The 20,501-nt window shown below is 46.3% G+C and overlaps 1 protein-coding gene across 2 annotated transcripts in view; it reads left to right on the forward strand.

Annotated features, from left to right (window-relative positions):
* Window positions 1-3,541: 3,541 nt before the first annotated feature.
* The window catches only part of LOC142591181 (sodium-coupled monocarboxylate transporter 2-like), a 35,066-nt gene continuing 18,106 nt past the window's right edge, over window positions 3,542-20,501 (forward strand). The window contains exons 1-4 of one of the 2 annotated variants that reach the window (XM_075703544.1): window positions 3,542-3,655; window positions 5,419-5,507; window positions 10,335-10,444; window positions 19,255-19,322. In XM_075703544.1, the coding sequence (XP_075559659.1) occupies window positions 3,581-3,655; window positions 5,419-5,507; window positions 10,335-10,444; window positions 19,255-19,322 (342 nt within the window). In that variant the 5' untranslated portion in view covers window positions 3,542-3,580. Of the gene's footprint in view, window positions 3,656-3,931; window positions 3,986-5,418; window positions 5,508-10,334; window positions 10,445-19,254; window positions 19,323-20,501 lie in introns of those variants that run through there. The other variant, XM_075703545.1, reaches the window with a different exon arrangement.

Below are 20,501 nucleotides of genomic sequence, written 5' to 3' on the forward strand. Positions count from 1 at the left end.
TGTCCGGAGCCAGGTATTCTTAGCACCCTCTGCAGCGTCACAGATCTGACCGCCGCCGTGGTCAGTTGCTTCGCGGCTGCTGGGGACTGAGGGCCGGCGTTTGATTGTTGTATTCATATAGGAGGTTGTGGCCAAGTACTGCACCAGGGTGGTCAATCCTGCTCTGGTGAGAGAGTGCGTTACCGGTTCGGGTCACCGGGATCAGGCCGCACTCCAGGCCTGTTTGTGCAATTTTCTCAACACACGTTTTTTTGTATTTTCCGGTGGAGAATTGCGCGGCACCGGAATTTTAATCACGGTCCTCTTGCACTGGAGACGGATACTCTACCGTCCCCTCAGGAGTTAAATTAAAAATTGGATTATGGGGTTTTGCGTGACAAAACCACTTTCTGATTATGCACGCCGTAGTGGAGGACTCCGAAAATTTCGACCACCTGGGGTTCTTTAACGTGCACCAAATACTAAGTACACGGGTGTTTTCGCATTTCGCCCCCATCGAAATGCGGCCGCCGTGGCCGGGGTGCGATCCCGCGACCTCGTGCTCAGCAGTCTAACACCATAACCACTGAGCAACTACGGCGGGTCCCGCAGGAGTTGTACGCCTCATTTAACCTACAGTGGTGCCCTATTTGATCAGTCAAGGAGGGCCAATCTGAGCTCGGTTATGCCGCATGGATGGCACTCGGCTAGAAAACCTGGTATTTATGACCTGCACATGTGTGGCCACACATAATTGAGGATATATAATTTTTTTAGGAGGTTTCCGTGCAGTGATAAAATGAAGGAAAAGACATTAAAAAGAAAGGAAAAAAAGGGGGGGAAAAAGGAACATAACTTGTGATTTGAACTCGTGATCCTTCATTGTTGCCCGGAAAGGTAGCTCAGTCGGTTGGTTCGTCAAGCCAGCGGTTACTTTCAAGCGCCATAGCTCCTGCTCCGATCCTCATACTTATGTGGAAAGGGACTGATGTTGTCCGCGACAGTCGATTTTTGAGTGGAAGGCATAATTTCTTGGAAAAATGGCCGCCAGAGGAGCAGCGTGAACTCGAGCGGCTTTAGAGACTAGGAAAACTGCCTTAAAATATTTAGACTTGAGGGGAAGCTTCGTTAACAAACTATAACACGGCAATCAGCGCCCGAATACGACGAGAGAAATTATTGAGACGTGGAAAATTCCGTTGAAATAAATCTGGTTTGCGAGACAAATGCTTGTATGTATTGAATCTCTTAAAAGATGAGGGGTGAAATATGCGCTCACCGAGAGGGCATCGTCAGCACGAGACCACCACCAGGCACCTTACTGAGATGTGGAGAGCTTCGCGGCCGGAACGAAGCCTCCCCTCTCCGCCGGCCAAGCGCGGAAAACGCGCTTTCCGATCGCTCAAGGTTGCGCAGGCATAGTTTAGCTCTAGCGTCTAGGAAAAGCTTAAACAGGTGCGAGGGCGGCACACATAGCGTGGGAAGCTAGCCGCCGGAATAGCTATCTGAAGTACTGCTGCTGGCGAGGGCGAAATACGTTCGTGTAATTAAAATAACCCTAATAGGACTTCTTTCAAAGAAAAAAAAAGAAAAAAAAGGGAACGGCTCAGCAGGTTATACTTCGAGAGCTATGACTGATGCTTTTCTATATATATGTATTCATCTCATCTGTGGGATCGCATGCGCGCGCTTTTGCTTTGTCTCCGCGTGTAGTAGTTAAGAGAGCCAGTTTAAGGGCGGAGAAGAAGGAAGGAGAGGAAAGCAATATTGCAGCGCCGTGGTTTTAAAGCGCAACCGTGGTAGGGAAACGGAAGGCGATATAAGCATGCGTGTCCATGATACACACAGGACAAACTGCCTTACAATATTTAGACTTGAGAGGAAGATATGTTAACAAACTATAACACGGCAATAAGCACTCGAATATAATTATAACCCTAATAATAATTGTAAATATTCATCTCATCTATAGGATCTAAAGCGCGCGCTGTTTCTTTGTCTCTGCGTGTTGTAGTTAAGAGAGCCAGTTTAAGGGCGGAGAAGAGGGAAGGAAAGGAAAGTCTCTGAAGCAAACTTGCAGCGCCGTGGTTTTAAAGCGCAACCGTGGTAGAGAAACGGAAAGGCGATATAAGCGTGCGTGGCCATGCTACGTACACGACGAACTGCCTTACAATATTTAGACTTGAGGGGAAGCTTCGTTAACAAACTATAACACGGCAATCAGCACTCGAATACGACGAGAGAAATTATTGAGACGTGGAAAATTCCGTTGAAATAAATCTGGTTTGCGAGACAAATGCTTGTATGTATTGAATCTCTTAAAAGATGAGGGGGGAAATATGCGCTCACCGAGAGGGCCTCGTCAGCACGAGACCACCAACAGGCACCTTACTGAGATGTGGAGAGCTTCGCGGCCGGAACGAAGCCTCCCCTCTCCGCCGGCCAAGCGTGGAAAACGCGCTTTCCGATCGCTCAAGGTTGCGCAGGCATAGTTTAGCTCTAGCGTCTAGGAAAAGCTTAAACAGGTGCGAGGGCGGCACGCATAGCGTGGGAAGCTAGCCGCCGGAATAGCTATCTCAAGTACTGCTGCTGGCGAGGGCGAAATACCTTCGTGTAATTATAATAACCCTAATAAGACTTCTTCCAAAGAAAAAAAATGAAAAAAAAAGGAAACGGCTCAGCAGGCTATACTTCGAGAGCTATGACTGATGCTTTTCTATATATATGTATTCATCTCATCTATGGGATCGCATGCGCGCTTTTGCTTTGTCTCCGCGTGTAGTAGTTAAGAGAGCCAGTTTAAGGGCGGAGAAGAAGGAAGGAGAGGAAAGCAATATTGCAGCGCCGTGGTTTTAACGCGCAACCGTGGTAGGAAAACGGAAGGCGATATAAGCATGCGTGTCCATGATACGCACACGACAAACTGCCTTACAATATTTAGACTTGAGGGGAAGCTTCGTTGAGGTGCGTTCAAATAGGTGAACATGGAAGTGCTCAGAAATAGGACAATTAAAATTTATATAGCACATTTTTTCAAGATTCACGAACAAGCACAGGAAAGTTGTGTTACATTATTCCGCGCTGTGCCAAAATATTTTGCCTATTGGCATGGTGTAATGAGGTTGTCAATCAAACAAAATATGAGCAAAGTCTGAAAATGCTTATGGTCAAACGGAGTTATCTTGATTATTGGTCCAAGAAGAGAACAGATGTTTTTAGTGGGAATTGGCCGTTCATATTTGAGCACATAGTTAAGCGAGGAAAGATTGAAAAGAAGGAAATAAATCAATACATTTGAAAAAAAAAAGAATACCATGCAATCACAAAACGAATACGAAAGATTTTTACTACCTTCTTCATTAGAATCGAGCGAAATGCTGATTGTTCAATTATTGTAGCCATAAAAATATAGGAATAGAGCTCTATTCTTTTGAAAACGACACTTGTAGCCCCGAGCTGTGAAAAATATTGGATTATACATTCCGTCTTTCAAGTCAATCGAATAGAAGACAAAACTCTAACGCACCTGTTATTCATGCTTTGCAGGACCGCGATTGTCAGTTCTGTGCTTTTCTTTTCCACTTATGTCACGCTCTTCTCAATGGGCGTGGCACTGACCCTATGGTTTCGAGGTTGCGATCCACTGTTGTCGGGTGCTGTCTATCGCGTTGATCAAGTGAGTATTTGCCGCATTGTCTGTAAAACAGTCATTGTCTATTGTACGATACGCGGCTAGGCTAGTTTGTCATCTTCCAGAATTGTCTGTACTAACCGTGTGTCAAGGTTCATCGACGTCTCGAGGCTCCTAGATGTCTGTAGGTTCGATATGTAAAGACATAATTTTTTTCCTCTGGCGTATACTTATGAAAATGACCACTTGTGCTTTATTACTCTAAGAAATCCTATAAAAGTATCGTGGCTATATTTTGTAAACATCAGTGAACGAGCACTTCACAGCCATTTGCCACATGCCAGCGGAGATTTCACGAAATGGATGGCTTCCAGGGTGCAGATATCGAAATACTATTGCTTTTTAATTAGGTTTTCTTTACTTATTCGATGAACAATCGCGATTTTATCCGCACGTTCGCATCCGTACGGTCAGCTTGGTAGACTACTGAACCGTAGAAGTAAGAGAACTGAATTGCGCTGAAGCTTAAGAACACGCATTAATGATCGCGGTTCTGTCTCAATGCTTCTGAAATATTATTAATCCCTATGGTACTAGAATTCCGGAAAAGCATCGTAGTCTGGTATTTGGTGCCATAACAATGTATAAACAATCTATAACAATCTATAAACAAGGCGTCTTGAGATTAGGCTCATTTTTTTTTTCCAAGCAGACAATAAAACGTCCAGACCTTTGAGCGTGGCAATAGAAAACCAAATAATCAATAATAAAACTCAACGCCACCACTTTTTAAGCCACAGTTGCGATTTCGGGCAGTTTTTAGCAACCGATTGCGAGGAAGCATGGAAGCGAAGTTCTATTTTGTCACAACCAGGCGGCACGTCAGTCAATTAGCCCACGCGTATTGCTACCTGGAGTATGTCTGGCTTTGAAGAAGAGTTTCATCAGGTGGGGCATGGATAAAAAATGTTGCCCGGATCATTTGCTCACGTTTTGCTACTAAAGAAAAAACAGAGCATCATGGGCAGAGATATTGATCGATGGTGAGCAATGGTAGGGTAGCTGCATTCACCATGGAAACCGTTTTCTCCTACATAGCCGGACGTATGTGATTTCACATGTATGTGATTTCGCAACCCATTAAAATGGTGTAAACAAAGATAAAAAATAACTTGAGGGCATATAAATGTAGGTCGTCCTGTAATTCTGATGCTTCGTAGCTGAAAAGAACCGCTCTAGCGGAGCATAGACAACACCAACGGCCATAGCTGCAGTTGATATGAGATTACTGCTGGAATAATGTCTGGCTCTCCCAGGCGACTCTAGGCAACTTTCGAGTGGTATTGATCAGTTATGTTTAGCACCCCAAAGCAACACATGGACGGAGATAGTTCCAGCAGTGGACTCTAGATAAATTTTTTCTACCTGTGAGTAGTAAACGTTCACCTAAGCCTCAACGTAAGCACATTCTTTATGTCTCTGCCCATCCCAATTTCGACTGTTATACTAGAAATGGTGCGTGCGATGGCTGACACTCGGTACGTAGTTCGTTTAGACGTGACGGTGAACAAGAAAACTTGTTTTAAATTTAAACGCCCGCAATGGGTTTGCACACGTTACCTAATAAACAAATATAGTGAAACATCTCGGGCAGAGCAGCTGCTAATCTTATTCTTCGAGAGAACCATCTTGATATTGGCAGCGATCAGCAAAAGTCAATATTAAGCCTGCCGAAACATTGACGTTAATTCAAGAAATGGGTCAAACACTGTATTCCTTGCCTTTTCTTTTTTGAAACCGGTTTGCAGATTGTGCCGTACTACATCAAAACGCGTCTAGTGGAAGTTCCTGGATCCGTAGGTCTTTATCTTGCGGCTGTTGTCTGTGCTACAACAAGGTATCTACCAACAACTATTCCTCTACTCATACTGTATTAATTCACACGCCCTAGTTGCTTGCTTAGAATATAAGTGGCTAATGGTGATATGATTGCTAAGACTCCTTTTTGATCAATAATGGTATTATCTCCTGTAACGCAACGAATGGTATGCTTTTAACAAAAATAACATTTTTCGCACATCGCAACTCGTTGTCGTATGTCTCAAGCCAGCCCCGCAGCTGGCTTGAGACATACTGTTTAGATGCATTAAGTTCAATGGTACCTAAATTGGCAGTGCTGAAAGGTGTCGTTTTGACGCTTGCTAGAAAAGTTCTGTAGCATACACTGTGAGAAATGTGTGGCAAATAACAGGTATATTTACAGAAATTCTCTGTTCTCATACAAAAAATATATGTTTTACGCCCTCAACAAAAACAGGTTCACGAAAAAAAGACTAATTTTTGTTTTTGGAGCCGCTACTCTCCAAACCACTGAATGGTTCATCACGTGGGCATCTCTGTTACAAAAAAAAAACTGTTTTAAGAACACTTGCCGCTCTTCATAAGCCGATTCAGATAATTTAAGCGCCAAAAAGAGTTATTATGCGGAAGGAGAAACAGTATACATTCCGAAGTCTCTACTTTTTCTGCGGTCCTGCTTTCATGCATTGACCGGATGAATGGCACCATCGGTAGTACCGGCGTGCTGCGACTGTAATTTTCAACGGTCACGCCATTCACACACAAGGTGAGTGGTGCGCATTCTTACTGGCACAGAATAATTTCCATTATGTTGCTTTTTACAATTCTTTTTGCCAGCTTGTGCCGCTATCGAAAGGACTGCAGTGAAAATGAATGGCTGTGGGACCTTGCAAATCCTTGAGTGGGCAGATTGCTTTCGTTTCCGCTAGAGACCTTAACACACGGCGTCTTTCCAACTGTTTTGGAGCGTCGTGAGGCGCTTGCAAACAGCAAAAGGCACGCCTGTGTTTGCGCGAGGCGCAAATGCTATTCCTTCGAACTAGCGTACGCACGATAGCCATCATCGCCACCCATTCATCACTTCTGCTTCACTGTGTATGATAGAGAATGCACATGGCGCAGAGGAGAGAGAATGCAAATAAGAAACACGGACGAGCACCATATTTTAAGGAAAAATGAAATGTGCAGAAATTTTGCTTTGTTAGCAGGCATCCGCACCACAAAATCCGAGTGAAAAACGCGTGTAGTTCTTAGGCTTGGGTAGTACGCCATTGGTTGGCTCTGAAGCACGTAAAAAAGCGCGGATTTTTCCAACTCGTTCCTCGTCCAAGTACAGCTCACAAGGATATTCTTACGGATGAGATGGGTTTATTGACAAGATGATAGATGGTTAGCGTAGAGCAAGGGACAGGACGGTCATGCAAGGCCAATAGGCAGCGGCCAGCTCCTCGCGCACACCTCTACTTTCTCTTCCTTCGGCCTTATCGTGCAGCGTGACCGCTTCTCAGGGGGCAGACAAAGCTCTACGAGTGAGTTGTGTAACCCGGTGGTGGTACACTTTGAGTCGGGCGACGTGCACGACTTGTGTTTATGTGACCACCGGTTATGCGAAGTCACTCTTGTGATCACGTATGCCACGCCACTCAAGCGTTTCAGTATGACGTATCGGCCGGTGTATCGCGACAGAAACTTTTTGTACCGCCACTTTTTCCGTACCGGTATCTAAGGCCAAACAAAGTCCGAAGGAGCAAATGTGACGAGCACATGTCGAGCGTTATAACGAGCCTTCGCAGGATCTTGAGAGGAGAGTGTCCGGAGGCGATACATTCGATGGGCTTCTGCGGCATGACGTTAAGTCCAGCCTATGGAAGAGTCATGTGGAGACCAGGGAAGGATATGGTCGATAAATCTTCGGGGGTTGCACGCGTACAGAAGAAAGAAAGGCGCATAACCTGTGACTTGAGGCTTGGCAGTATTGTAAGAGTACGTAACAAACGGTAAAATAGAATCCCAATTTTGGTGATTTGTGGAGACACGCCATCGCAAGCATGTTGGTCAGGACAGGATCAGTGCGCTCAGTGAGGCCATTGGTATGCGGATAGTAAGGGTTCGAGTGCCGGTAATCACATCTACAAAGATGCGGAAGTTCTTCAACAAGGTCCGCAGTAAACTGCCGTCCACGACGCGTGGAGCACTGTGACGGAGAATCACGCAATACAGCAGGAAAGATGAAACGTCAGCTGCTGTAGCCAGGATGCCAGGATGCAGCTTCTTCCATTCGGGTCTAATAGACGTGACCTCGCGGAGCACGCTGTGTGCGACAGTTCCAATACCTCGCGATGTGTCCCTGAGCCCTGCAGCTCTTGCAAACAGGCGGCCTGCAATTTTCATTGAAGATGGGCAGAGATCTCGAAGGCGTGTTGTGAAGCCTAGCATATCAATGAAGGAGATCAAATCAATCGACCACTCGCAGCAGAGGGACAGTGAATAAGACAAATCAGTTCTGCGGAAGCCCGTAAGACTGAAGAAGGTCGATGAAAGAAGGAAGAATATCATTCACATGAGTGCAGCCCTGAGCTATAAAGAAAATACGGCTTTCTCAGAAAGATGGACAAAGCTTTATTCAGCTCCAAAGCTTCTTTCTGACAAACCCATAGCGGGATTCTTTTGCGGCTTCGCGCTACCACCCGGAGGATTACATTTTTTTCTTTCATGAATCTTCTTCAACCTTGCTTGTTTTGGTAGATTTAAGTTACGAACTGCTCAAAATGCATTGCGAGTGCTGTGGATGTATCGCCACACATTTACAGAAACGCTACCTTTTCGTCATTCGCCCTTTTTAATTGCTGTTTTCCAAGCATATTGATAAGCATCGCTACTTTTCTGTAACAATCAGACCACCTGCTATGGCTATTTCTTCTTGTCCGAGCTTTGCTATTTATCGATGGCAATCTAGCAGTACCTGGCTGTTCTAAAGCCCGAAGCGGCTGGAGCGCTGCAATGCTATTTCATAGTAATATAAATTTCGTATTGCTGCTTTTTCTTTCCTATGTGTCATCTCACAATTTCATACTAAACGTCGCCTAGCAGAGGGATAAGTTACAGAATACTATGGCGGAGACTTTAACTCAACTTAGAGCTCTGCTTCGTTACGCCAGACATGTTTACGCTCTCTACCAAAATAATTTGTGACCGATAATTTACAATTGCCAGCTTTGAGTAACCTTCTCAGGATCTGCAATTTTTGGCGTATATTTTTCAGCTGAAAGGTCGCCCGTATCCCAAAGCATACGCATGATGTATTTCTGCATATATAGCTAAATATGCACGCTTTTAACGGAAACAAGCGCGAATAAACAACCACATAAGAGGAAACAAAGAACAAGCACTAACTGATCAATTCATGAGAGTTCTTCACTTGAAAAATAGGGTCGTATGAGCACAGTCTATTAAAGTGGCAAAAAAAGCAACTTGCTAACCAGAAACTACAATTTGTCATCTAACGTGTATATTGCAATCCCTGCAGGCCTCGTATGGCGTTTCACACATTTATAGAGAGCTTTTAAGTAATGATAATATCTTCTGCGTCAGATTCCCAATTATATGCTGTGTTTCGTTATCAATAACGTAGGTCAGTTTGGCAGTGCACGAGAGCCCATTTTTTTAATTGGTCCCGCTGATCCTTACATCATTACAGCCCACAGCGTTCCACAGGGTGCGTACCGTCTGGACACCTGGAGAGGCCTCTCTCCATGGTAATGAACGCGCTAATGCGGTAGTCCGAGAGCTCGCTAACCGGGCGCCATTGGAAGAGCTGTCCAACCCAGACGACGACCGAAAGAACAACTGAACTACACTGAAACTCAATGTATTACAGAGATACCAGGAGACACTTCCCTCCACCACATAATTCTCTTAATCGAGAACATGCCGTCGCGTGGCGACAGCTTCAAACTAATTCATTTCTCTGCCTTTTTTATCTTTACCTCTTCCACCCCACGCTATATCCCTCATACTGTCCCTATTGTGGAGCGAAGCCCACAGTATATCATTGCACCTGGAAGTGCCCATACCCTCCGGGCTACTCCCCTATTCTTGCACCTTCACCTTCCTCCTGGGAGACTGCGCTGACCAGTTCAGACCCGCAACAGCAGCGACGGCTGATCCGGCGGGCACGCGCAGTGGCGCGAGCCAATGGGGCCTTGAACTAAGGGCTCCACCCTACGAGGAAGTCGCCCAATCTCGTGACAAATAAATGTTTTCTCTCTCCCTCTAGAAAGTTACGAATAATTATCATTTATGCTAAAGGGATAGGTCAAGTAACTATAGAAGATTTGCTCCAGCCAGACGTTTTTATTTGTGCCACATCTTGATGTAATAACTGTGGACTGTGATGGTACTAACTAATTGTATAAATGAATGTTAAAAGTCAGTCAGAGTATTCGGGTACGGGTGCACCTAGAGTGTAGGAACTCAGCGAACCTGTGAACCTTTTCGATGCGGGATTTCGAGCACACCACATAAACAGAAAGTTGAAAGCCACGCCTGGCGTGATATGTGCAGTGGCATGAATAATCTAATTCTAAACCATGCGCGTTATGGACGTCCAAGATACAGGGGTACGACACAGACAGCCTTAAGCCGCTGCGTCTCCAGCGCAAACCGCCCTTTGTACGAAAAGAAGTTCTCCCGGTGTCTTACCTTCTTGAACCTAGTTCTGTTCGTTTTTATGAAATTGCAAAATATGTGGAGTTACGCGTATGCGATCACAAAAATTGTTCCGTGGTCGCCAGTAAATTTGCGGCTGTCTAGGCCTTGACCACTTCACATAAAGAGTGCTAAAGTTTCTTTCTTCTTTTTTCAGTACGACATCATCCACAATTAATTCGCAAGCAGCTATTCTTTACGTTGATATCATTTCTCCTCGGTGGAAATATGCCACGCGTCACGTTCTGTGGATCACAGGTTGTACAGGTGAGATGAAACGGAGGAACCTGGATTGAACTGATAATTATGTGGGCTTTGTGCTTGCATAAGTTAGACAGCTACGTAAATTGTAAATTTGCTCGATTGTATCGTGGTTTGAGCACTGTTGCGGGGGACTGCCGTCCGAGTTGTTCCCTCCGACTTCGCCCTCTTCCTCGCCAACGCACTATGGGCGTGCCCGGCGAAAGTGCGTGATGGCGCCAGGCAGTTTGTCTTTTGTTTCCTTTAATCTACTGCAACAGGTAACGACGTTTTGCCCACAAGCTGCCGGTAAGATACCTCGGGTGCAGAGAATGTTTGTACGCTACGAGAGGTAAATCCGCGTGACAGCATGATTCAAGCTTTACTGCGATGAAAGTAGCTAAGCCAGAAGCTTCGCAACGTTTTGGCCGGTGTGTGCGTTAGTCCATTGGTAGTTACGCTTGAAAATGGATGACATAGGCATTGAGTTACAATCAAACTTCACGCGGACGCCTGTGCATTATATTCTCTTAATAACTCACCTGAGGATGAGCATCAACTAACCAAAGAACTTCATCCAGTGTTAAATGGTGCCACACATGGCAAATGTCAGTAAACCATTGGAAAAGCGTTGTCATATCTGAAATGAATAAAGTGCGTGTCCTCTGATTTGAGTGCACACCGGATTTAAATATTCCATCGCGCGTCGAGCATTCCAAAAACCTGTGTGTTCATATTTGCAATGATTTCCGTTCGCATAATCACATAACACAAATCACAAAGTAGGCAATGTCGAAGCTTCATTTCGTAAAACGTTCCGTTCGTAATTCCTCCTGGGAAACAAACCTTACAGCACACGACACTCTAATTTTAGCCATTCTTGATTGCGATAATTATATTTGAGACTCTTTTACCGATGTTAACATCATCATATTAGAAAAAATTGAAAATAAAGCGGCCAGATTAATTTTTAATCGCTATTGCAGGGTATCGGTTTCGGGATAGGTGGGAAAAGATGGTCTGAAACACTCCTCGGATGAAAATAAAGTGTCATTATTACACTTCATGTTTACAATCATTAAAGGGAACCCAAAAATTGACAACCATTTTTCTACATATTGTCGAGATGCAGAACAGGACGTGCAAGCAAGTGACGATGAAGTGTTGTTGCTGGAGTGCTTCGGGTGCCATGTTCGAGTGTCAGCTGGTACCTTCAGCATCCGCCTTGCATAAAAAACATTCGTGCTTGTCCCCGCCTCGCAACATTTTGGTGTACGTGCGGGTTACCTACACGTAACTCCGCAGTGGTCGCCGCGTGAGCCCTGGCACGATGATCGACAGCCAAAGCACCACAATGAGCGACCGCCCTCCTCCAGTGCCCAAGATTCTGACCTCCGTCGTGTTGTCCCAAGCGCGAGACAAGGGACCTTCAATGGCATCGTTGATACCGACGTTGAAGACTAGGATTTCCTGTTGTGAGCGTGTAAGTGAAAATAATCGGTGGCAGCCAAAGCTAATGCTAGCGAATATGATATTCTACCTCTGAGACACAGCACTAGCATGGTACGAGACCCAGGAACACAACATAACGAGTTGGGACGTCTGTAAGCATCAGACTCTAGATCTCTTTGGAAAGCCCTTTGGTCATCGGAATCTTACGTGGTATATACTCAAGATGTCCTCGCGTTCTGTCGTACAACTGATAAAGACATGAACGAGACCGACAAGATTTGCCACATCCTGAAGGACACAGCACTGACGCATTCAGCTTGCTTATCTGCAAGAACTAACTATGACTCGGCGGACGCGATCATCAAAATGTGCCGCATTTCGAATTTATAAAGAGTCGCCGCATTCCGCAGTGGTTGAACAGGCTACCAAATGCAGCTTCGACGTCTTCGTGTGAAGAACAGCCACGGGCACCTCCTTTGCCTGGACAAGAAAATTTGACGCCGTTAATTCGTCGCGAACTCGAAGCCACGTCTCCCGCCGTTCCTACGCAGCATTGCCCAGACAACGCATGTCCTGTATCACTTATACAGGCCGTTGGCAGACAAGAGATAGCAAATGTAGGCCTCCCGTCTGTCTGCCCCATTCGTGATGCCGCTATTAGCCAGGAATGGCGCCGCCCAACCACAGCTTCCCTGTTTTCGGCGGTTAGGCCGATTAGGTTGAATTGCTCGCGTGTTGGACATATCGCTCGTCATTACCGCAGTCGCTGGTCATCGTCCCCTAGGTGGAGCTTCACGTCCGACTGCCGAGATCAATATGCTCCCCGTTTCTCTGCGTGTCCTTTATCTACGAATATGTCAATAGCAGGGCGCAAAGACCAGGACAGAAGAAGAACACGAACGACAGGACCGGCGCTTCTTCGCATGAACAAGCTAGTCCAAGCAATAGTTTTACTTATCTACGAGTACCCGAAACCTACCTACGACATTCCGAACCAGCCGGTCACCATAGCCCCTAAGTTGTCGGTCTCATTCGCCGTAGACTCGCTACTCTTCTTTCCCCGCGTTTGTGCCACCAGAAAACTAGTCGGTGCACCTCCCGGAGGTAACCCTGCATCAACGACCCGGCCTGCAAATGTTCTGATCACATTGTCTGCCCTTGGAAGTTGTGGGGATGCGTGACTCTCACGCCTCCCCTGAGATCTAGTTTTCCCGCATGGCTCGTCTCCTGCAGGGCGGCTTCGCCCGCCGCGTGGCCTGGCGCCCGCGGCGGTCGGGTGGTACAAGCGCGGTGCGAGAGATGGCGCGAGCGTCGCGCCGCTGCGGGGTTACTCGGGCGTCGGGAGACAAGGCGCTCGAGCTGTTGCGTTCGAGACAGCAAGCGGGACGGTCGTGCCGCACGTGCAGCGACCCTCTTGCCCGGCGGGTCGGCGCGCGGCGGGGACGTATCCCGCGTGCGCGCCGACCCATGCTTCTGCGAGACCGCCTCGCGTGGCCGCCCTCGAACGCGCCACGATTCGCGTGACCATACACGCGAACGACCAGGCCTTGGGATCCAGCATGGGGCGAACATATTCGCTCGCTTCCGGTCGCGGTGAGTCAGACTTCTAGATTTGTCGCGCGCCCATCGGCATGTGTTGTGGATAGCAACTCGGCTAGCAGGCACTGATCTATGAAAGGTGCAATAAATGCCCTTGTGATTGTTTGCACTACTGTGTTGTCGTTCCTTTGTCCCAAGAGTACGGAGGTGAGAGACCCCACAAAGTATACTAGACGTTGAGGTAGATTGAGTCCCAGTCAAGTCCTTCGTCGTCACCGGTATGCAGATGTCTGTAATGAGTGCCGCCCTTCGCAAAAGGCTCAGAAATGTGCTCACGGCAACCGTACTGTGCACAATACGAGTTGCCTACGGCAATACGCCACCTATTGTCGGCATGTGTACAGCATCAGTAAAGGTTGCCGGCTGTCAAACCACCGTCTTATTTTTTTGTACCTTGTGTGGCGCTGTAAAGAACCTTACTATGAATCCCAACCAACTGGCCCAACTTGCCGTTTTGATGCAGCTGCTTTCTTTCTGATGAACATCATCCATCCCTGTGTTCTATAGGACTCATCCGATTGCCGCCTCAAGCCGCTACTACTGTGCTTTTTACCGCTCGACCTCATGTTCCTGATGGCGACTACATCGTCTCTCCGGTTGTCGACGTTATCCTACTGAATGGCGTCGCCCTCCGGAGTATCGTTGCCACCATTGTCGATATTTCTACTTGGCTTCCCGTTGTTATCTTTGGATCTGTTGCACTTGTTCTTCCCGGTAATATGACAGTGGCCTGTCTCACGCCTGCGCATGAGTACGAAATATCTCCACTCGCGTCCACTACTTCTGCCTCTGCGAGCCTTATCGTCGCATGTTCTCGTTCGACATCGTCCCCCTACCACGACGTTGATAAAATGATCGCTGCCGACCTCTCTCCACCACAAACTGAAGACCTTAGGCGCATTTAGCTTAGTTACCCCGATAGTTTTTTATTTCGGTGATCGCCCGCTCCGCCAGACAGCCAAGGTCACTCATCGGATTCACACTGGCGATGGGATTCCCATCTATCTCCGCCCCTGTCGCATGTGTGCAGCAGACCTCGGCATCATTCAAAGCGAAGTCGCAAAGAGGCTAAAGAACGTCATCAAGACTCTCGCTAGCCCGCGGGCCTCACCAGTAGTCCTGGGTGAATAAAAAAGTCAACACCTGGAGATTTGGTAATTTTTATCGCCATCTGAACAAGATCACCAAGAAGTACGTGCATCCAAGCCTCTTATCGATGGTGCACTTGACTGCGCGAAATATTTTTCGTCGATTGATCTCGGTTCGGGCTACCGACAGGTTGCTGTTGAGGAGAAAAATCGCGAGAAGACAACCTTTATTGCCGATGATGGACTTTTTCAATCCAGAGTCATGGACTTCGCACTTTACAGTGGCCCAGAGACGTTCGAGAGAATTATGGACGTTTTTCTCCGAGGCTTGAAGTGGACCATCTCTCTCTGTTATCTGTATGACGTAATCGTTTTTTCTTCAACCTTTGAAACTTACATTGAGCGTCTCACGACTGTCTCTGCAGTGTTTCATGCTGCGAAAGTTCAGCTCAACTTGTTGAAGTGTCGCTTCGGTTGCAGTTAAATAACCAATCTCGGGCGCCTTCTAAACGCCGATGGAATTCAACCTGACCCAGCCAAAGTTCCAGCCGTGAAAGGCCTTCCTGTGCCATGGTCCCTTAAAGATGGTCGAAGCTTCATAGGCATATGCTCGTGCTTTCGTTGCTTTGTTCGAAATTTCGCTGACATTGCGTGCCCTCTCACTGAGCTTTTAAAGAACAATGTTGCTTTCGCGTGGTGACAGCGGTGACACCACGCGAGGTGACTGCACTCATCAGACTCTTGACGAGGTCTCCAATTTTAGCCCATTTGACCCCTGAGCACGCTTTGAAATCTGTAAAGGTCCTAGTGCTCACGACATTGGCACGGTTCTTACCCATATTTAGCGTGGTCAACAGTGCGTTATCGCGTACTCAACCGTCTTCTGTCCGCGACCGAGCGCAACTATTCTACCACTGAGCGGGAGTGACTAGCGCTGGTTTGGGCGACAGCGAAGTTTCGCCCATACCGATTTGGTTGCCACTTTCGCGTAATTAGCGGTCACCACGCACTCTGCCGGCTCTCCTCGTTGAAGGACCCTAAAGGGCGTTTTGGGCGTTGGGCATTGCGCTTGCAAGAGCACATTTTCTCTTAGGCTACAAATCAAGTCATTTACATCAGGACGCCGACTGCATGTCCCGCCACCCTGTTGACCCATCGGAAGCGGAAGAGCTGGAATTCGACACCAGCGTTATGTCCATCGCAGCCTTCTTCAACATTTGCGATGAACATTGCTATGATCCATTTCTGCGAACCATCATAGTTCGGTGAAGCTAGCCAACCCCTGATGCTTCCGTGCGTCTGTTCTGTATGTCCAGAGTCCTGTATAAACGGATCGTGCGCCTTGATGGTGCTGAGCTACTGCTCCCCGTACCGGGAGACCTTCAACGCACCGTGCTTCAACAACTCCACGAAGCACCCACCGCTGGGCATCTAGGTGTTACACTTTTCCGAGTGCGGAGCCGTTTGTTCTGGCCCGACCTCTACCGCTCTGTGCACATATATGTTGCGGCCTGTGCTTGGACTGCTTGCGGCCTGTGCCACCGCCGGAAGCCCACTCCCATAGCTCCAGCTGGGTTTTAGAACCCGTCGATATTCCCACAGAGCTTTTCATTCACATGGGACTCGGCCTACTTGGCCCTTTCCCTTTCCCAACTAAGGGCAACAAAGGAATTGCCGTTGCAACGGATTACGCCACGCGCTTCGCCATTAGCGGAGCTCTGCTTACAAGTTCTGCCACTGAGGTCGCGGATTTGTTTTTACACAACGTCGTCTTGCACCATGGTGCTTCCCATCAGCTCCTCACGGATTGCGGACGTTACTTCTTGTCAAAGGTCATTGATGATATCCTCCACCTATGCTCCACTGAGCATCAAATAGCCACTGCTTACCACCCGCAGACAAACGGCCTCACACAGCGACTGAACAGGACGGGTGCCGACATCCTAGCAATGTTCGTTTCTACGGACCACCAGGACTGGGACGTCGCTCTGCCATATGTCACCTCCGCGTACAATGTATCCCGAAATGACACTGCAGGTCACTCACCATTTTATCTACTGCTTGGCCGTGCACCAGTTCGCCCCCGAACACTGTACTTCCACAAGTCACAGAGTCGCACATGGCTTGTGCCCGCGATATGATTTCTACGGCAGTACTGGCCCGTCAGAACGCACGCGCTCGCCTTAATGACTCCCAGGCTTCCTAGAAATCCCTTTACGGTACGCACCATAGGGACGTGCAGTATTTACCTGGCTCCCTCCTGCTCCTGTGGTCACCATCTCATCGTGTGGGCCTATTGGAAAAACTTTCGTCGCGATATTCAAGTTCCTGCCGAAACCTGAGACAGTTTTCGGGCGCGACGTATGATATTGCTCCCGAAGAGCCAGGCGCGTCGTCCGTACAGCTAACAACATGTATCCCATTTAAAGCCCTACGTGCGTGCATGCCTTTGCCGGGCCACAATCGGTTGTGCCTGATCGGCGCTCTAACCCCGCCAGGGTTAGTGTCGCGATGCAAGAAAAGATGAAGAAGTGTTGTTGCTGCGGCGCTTCAGCCGCCATGTTCCTGTGTCAGCTACTGCCTTCAGCATTCGCCTTGCAGGAACAACATTCGTGCTTGTTTCCACGTCGCAACAATATTATGCTACTAGAAGGTGCCATATTCTTTGAGTAGTTACATTTGAACCAAAAAATAACGTGTTTGAGTATTCTTTGTTCCAGCGAACGATAATAGGGTGGAATGACTAAGACTCGCGCACAGTTGAAACGGACGACATTGAAAATATTGAAATATTAATTATCAGCTGATCAGTAATTGTACGTGTTCTTTTTCTTCTTTTTATCCATGCATATGTTTATGTATGTATTCATGATGTGCTTTCTTTCTTCTTTATTTTCGCTACTGCGCTCTGTGTGAGCGAATTCTCATGATGTAATCATCGTTTGGTACCCATTCTCCAACCACTCCTACTGGAGTAAGCAGTAGTACAAAATAAATAAAATGCGCTGTGGCCACGATCAAGCACATACCATAGATATAAAGAATTCTCAAGCAGAAGCACACTGAACTATGTTGCTACAAGAATTTAAGGTGTTTGCAGGTCAATAACGTATATTAATACGTTGCGTATATATCACTTGCCCATTTTAAACCTTTGGCACCTAAAAAGTTTACGAGCGCTTCTTCAATAATTTCATAAGGGCCATAATTAACATTGTCTTCTCTGCAACATTGACCACGTGGTCCCACTATTCCTTTTCCCTCATAAATTTGATATCGATTGCATTCACAGTTCTGCCAGGGAAGCGGGATAAATTTTGCGTTGTTCGTAAAACACACCAACAATACTTCACATCGCTTGCATACGTACTTTATTGTAATTGTAGTGTAATTAGTCTACCCACTTTTCATTTACTCATTACCCATAACGTTCGCCTGATTAAAAAAATATTAAGAACGTGCATTTTTTAGTCCACCGAGAACTATTGGAAGTCTCGTGGAACGCGTATAATTATAAGAAAACGAGTGTGCAGTAATTACTTGCGACGCTGAATTTCGCACCAATTGTAATACGTACATGCAACACTCAACAGCAGTTGCACACATAATTAATTGCTAGTGCCGTATTTAACCCACACAATTCGCACTTTGCGCACACACTGCCCACAACCGTTCTCCTTTTTTATACAAAATAAAACGAGGTTCCTCGTTTATTTCACGAAAGCCACAGAAGAAACCAACCATGAACGTCGAATGAAGCAAGAAAATACGAAAAAAAAAAACAAGGGTTGAGTAATAATTTGCAAGGAATATATTTAATCGGGAAACGTGAAAGTTCTGCCACATATTACATCTAACCTTTCCGCTGTTTTTAGCGAACTTGGAGTTGATGTCTTGCACAGTTACTTTAGGACCTTGTGACACATTGCGAGTTAAGTAAGTCTGATACTCTGGAACGCTTGAATAGATAAATTCCTAGAAAAGGTGTAATTACTCTACACAGATCAAAGATCTATCGTTCGTCGCTACAGACATGATTCTTACGTCAACGAAATATAAACAGCAAGCCTCGCATAGTCCACACAGGAGATCATAGAAAGTCCACTTCATGCTTCGTGTAAGACAAAAATTCGTGGCATGCAAGTATTAAGAAATTATTTTGAAAGCACATGCTCAACGTACACACTTCACACTTTGGATACGTATCACCCATAACGTGGCTTCCATTTAATGTAAATATGAAATGTCTTCCTTGTTTCGTCCTCCTCGTAACGTTCTTAAGTGATTCATATAACGTTTCTAAATGGAGCGAGAACTACCACTTAACAGTTTTAATATATTCCCTAATTGAGAAAAACATTTCAAAATTTGCCTCCTTATCAACCCTACCATCATCCACATTTACTGGAACTATAGGCACTGTCAGTAATATCATTTTTTCTGAAAGCTGTAAGAAATGTCACATAAAATTTTTGAGCGATTCCATTCGCATTGACAGCTTTGCTGTTGAATAAACGGTAGTACATTCCCATACTTCTTTTTATCACTTGCAGAACGACTAGTACAACTTTAGGAATAACATACTGTCATATGCTCTTGATCTCAGATAATATAAGAACGTGGGAGACAATAGTTATTTATGAGAGTATACCTGCATACGTTTAATGAATTCAAATAGTTTGTCATTTATTTTTACAGCGCTGGCTTTAGGTGTAACCATGACAGCGTACAGTATGCTGTGCATATATATGGGACCCTTGAACAGGGTGAGTATGCTATGAATGTCTCGTGAATGTATCACAGTCTGCTTTGGTCATCCTGCACGAAATATCTTGCACTGACCGAGTGAAATTTGAAACTAAAGAAGCTGCAGTCATTTTTTTTACAGCGTAAGCTGTTTCTACGCATTCTAATAGCCGTTTCGGTTGGCGAAGTTATCTGCCGCCGCCGCCATCGTCACTGCCGGTGGTGTCTGTCGCAGCTATCACTAGGAATTAAAAATAAATATCCAGTTCCCTCAGGAATCGAACCCGGTTCCTCTGCGCGGGAGTTTACTCCGCCATTGCGCCACGCCAGCGCGTGCTAGTTGCTGCAGAAACATGTCCTATACAAGCGTCTTAGCGTGGAAGGAGTCACACATTTATTTAAGCGCTTGTTTGTTTAAATGATTCTTTAAGCGTGCGCCAGTTGTCTCTCAGAATGTCGTATCATTTCCGTGGCCTCCCTGCCGCACCGTGTGGTGTGGTGAGCTGTGGTTTCCTGAGCAGTGAGCCTAAAACGGGCTGCCATTGCTTATGCTCTCAGGCTTAGTGATACCGTTGCACATCGTCAGTGTGGTGTGGGGGCAGCCCACATGCACTTCCGGTAATTCTGGGACAACATTGGGAACATGGAGGACGCTCTGTTGGACGTGTATGATATTCACTGCGCGCAATGCGACAGCAAGTACTACATCCCAGAAAGCGGCAAACTTCAAAAAAATGAAAAGAACAACACAAGGAAAATCAGAACGACGTCAAAAACACTGTATGGGCACTAGCACCTTTTTAAACATGCAGAGAAATCCGCCGCATTATTACTGGCTATGGCATTGCGTTTCTGAGCCCGAGATCGCCTGATTTATCTTGACCATAGTGACTTTATTAAAATGGCCACGAAATAAGAAAATGCTCGTGTGCTTAAATCTAGGTGCGCGATAAAAAATCCAAGGAGGTCGCAATTATTCCGGAGTTTTACACTCTTGCATGTCTGACAATCAGATTGTGGTTTTATCAGGTAAAACCCCGGAATACACATTTTTAAACACTCTCACATCACAGGTCATTACATAGGATGAGACAGCGCCCGTGCCTTTGCAAGAGAAATAAGTTTCAATCAGCGTCATTATCTCGAGTCGCAGCTTATCCACACAACTGCAACATATTTCAATAGGAACGACGGAAATC

This window comes from Dermacentor variabilis, chromosome 8, assembly GCF_050947875.1.
Source record: "Dermacentor variabilis isolate Ectoservices chromosome 8, ASM5094787v1, whole genome shotgun sequence".
In the NCBI taxonomy this organism is placed as follows: domain Eukaryota; kingdom Metazoa; phylum Arthropoda; class Arachnida; order Ixodida; family Ixodidae; genus Dermacentor; species Dermacentor variabilis.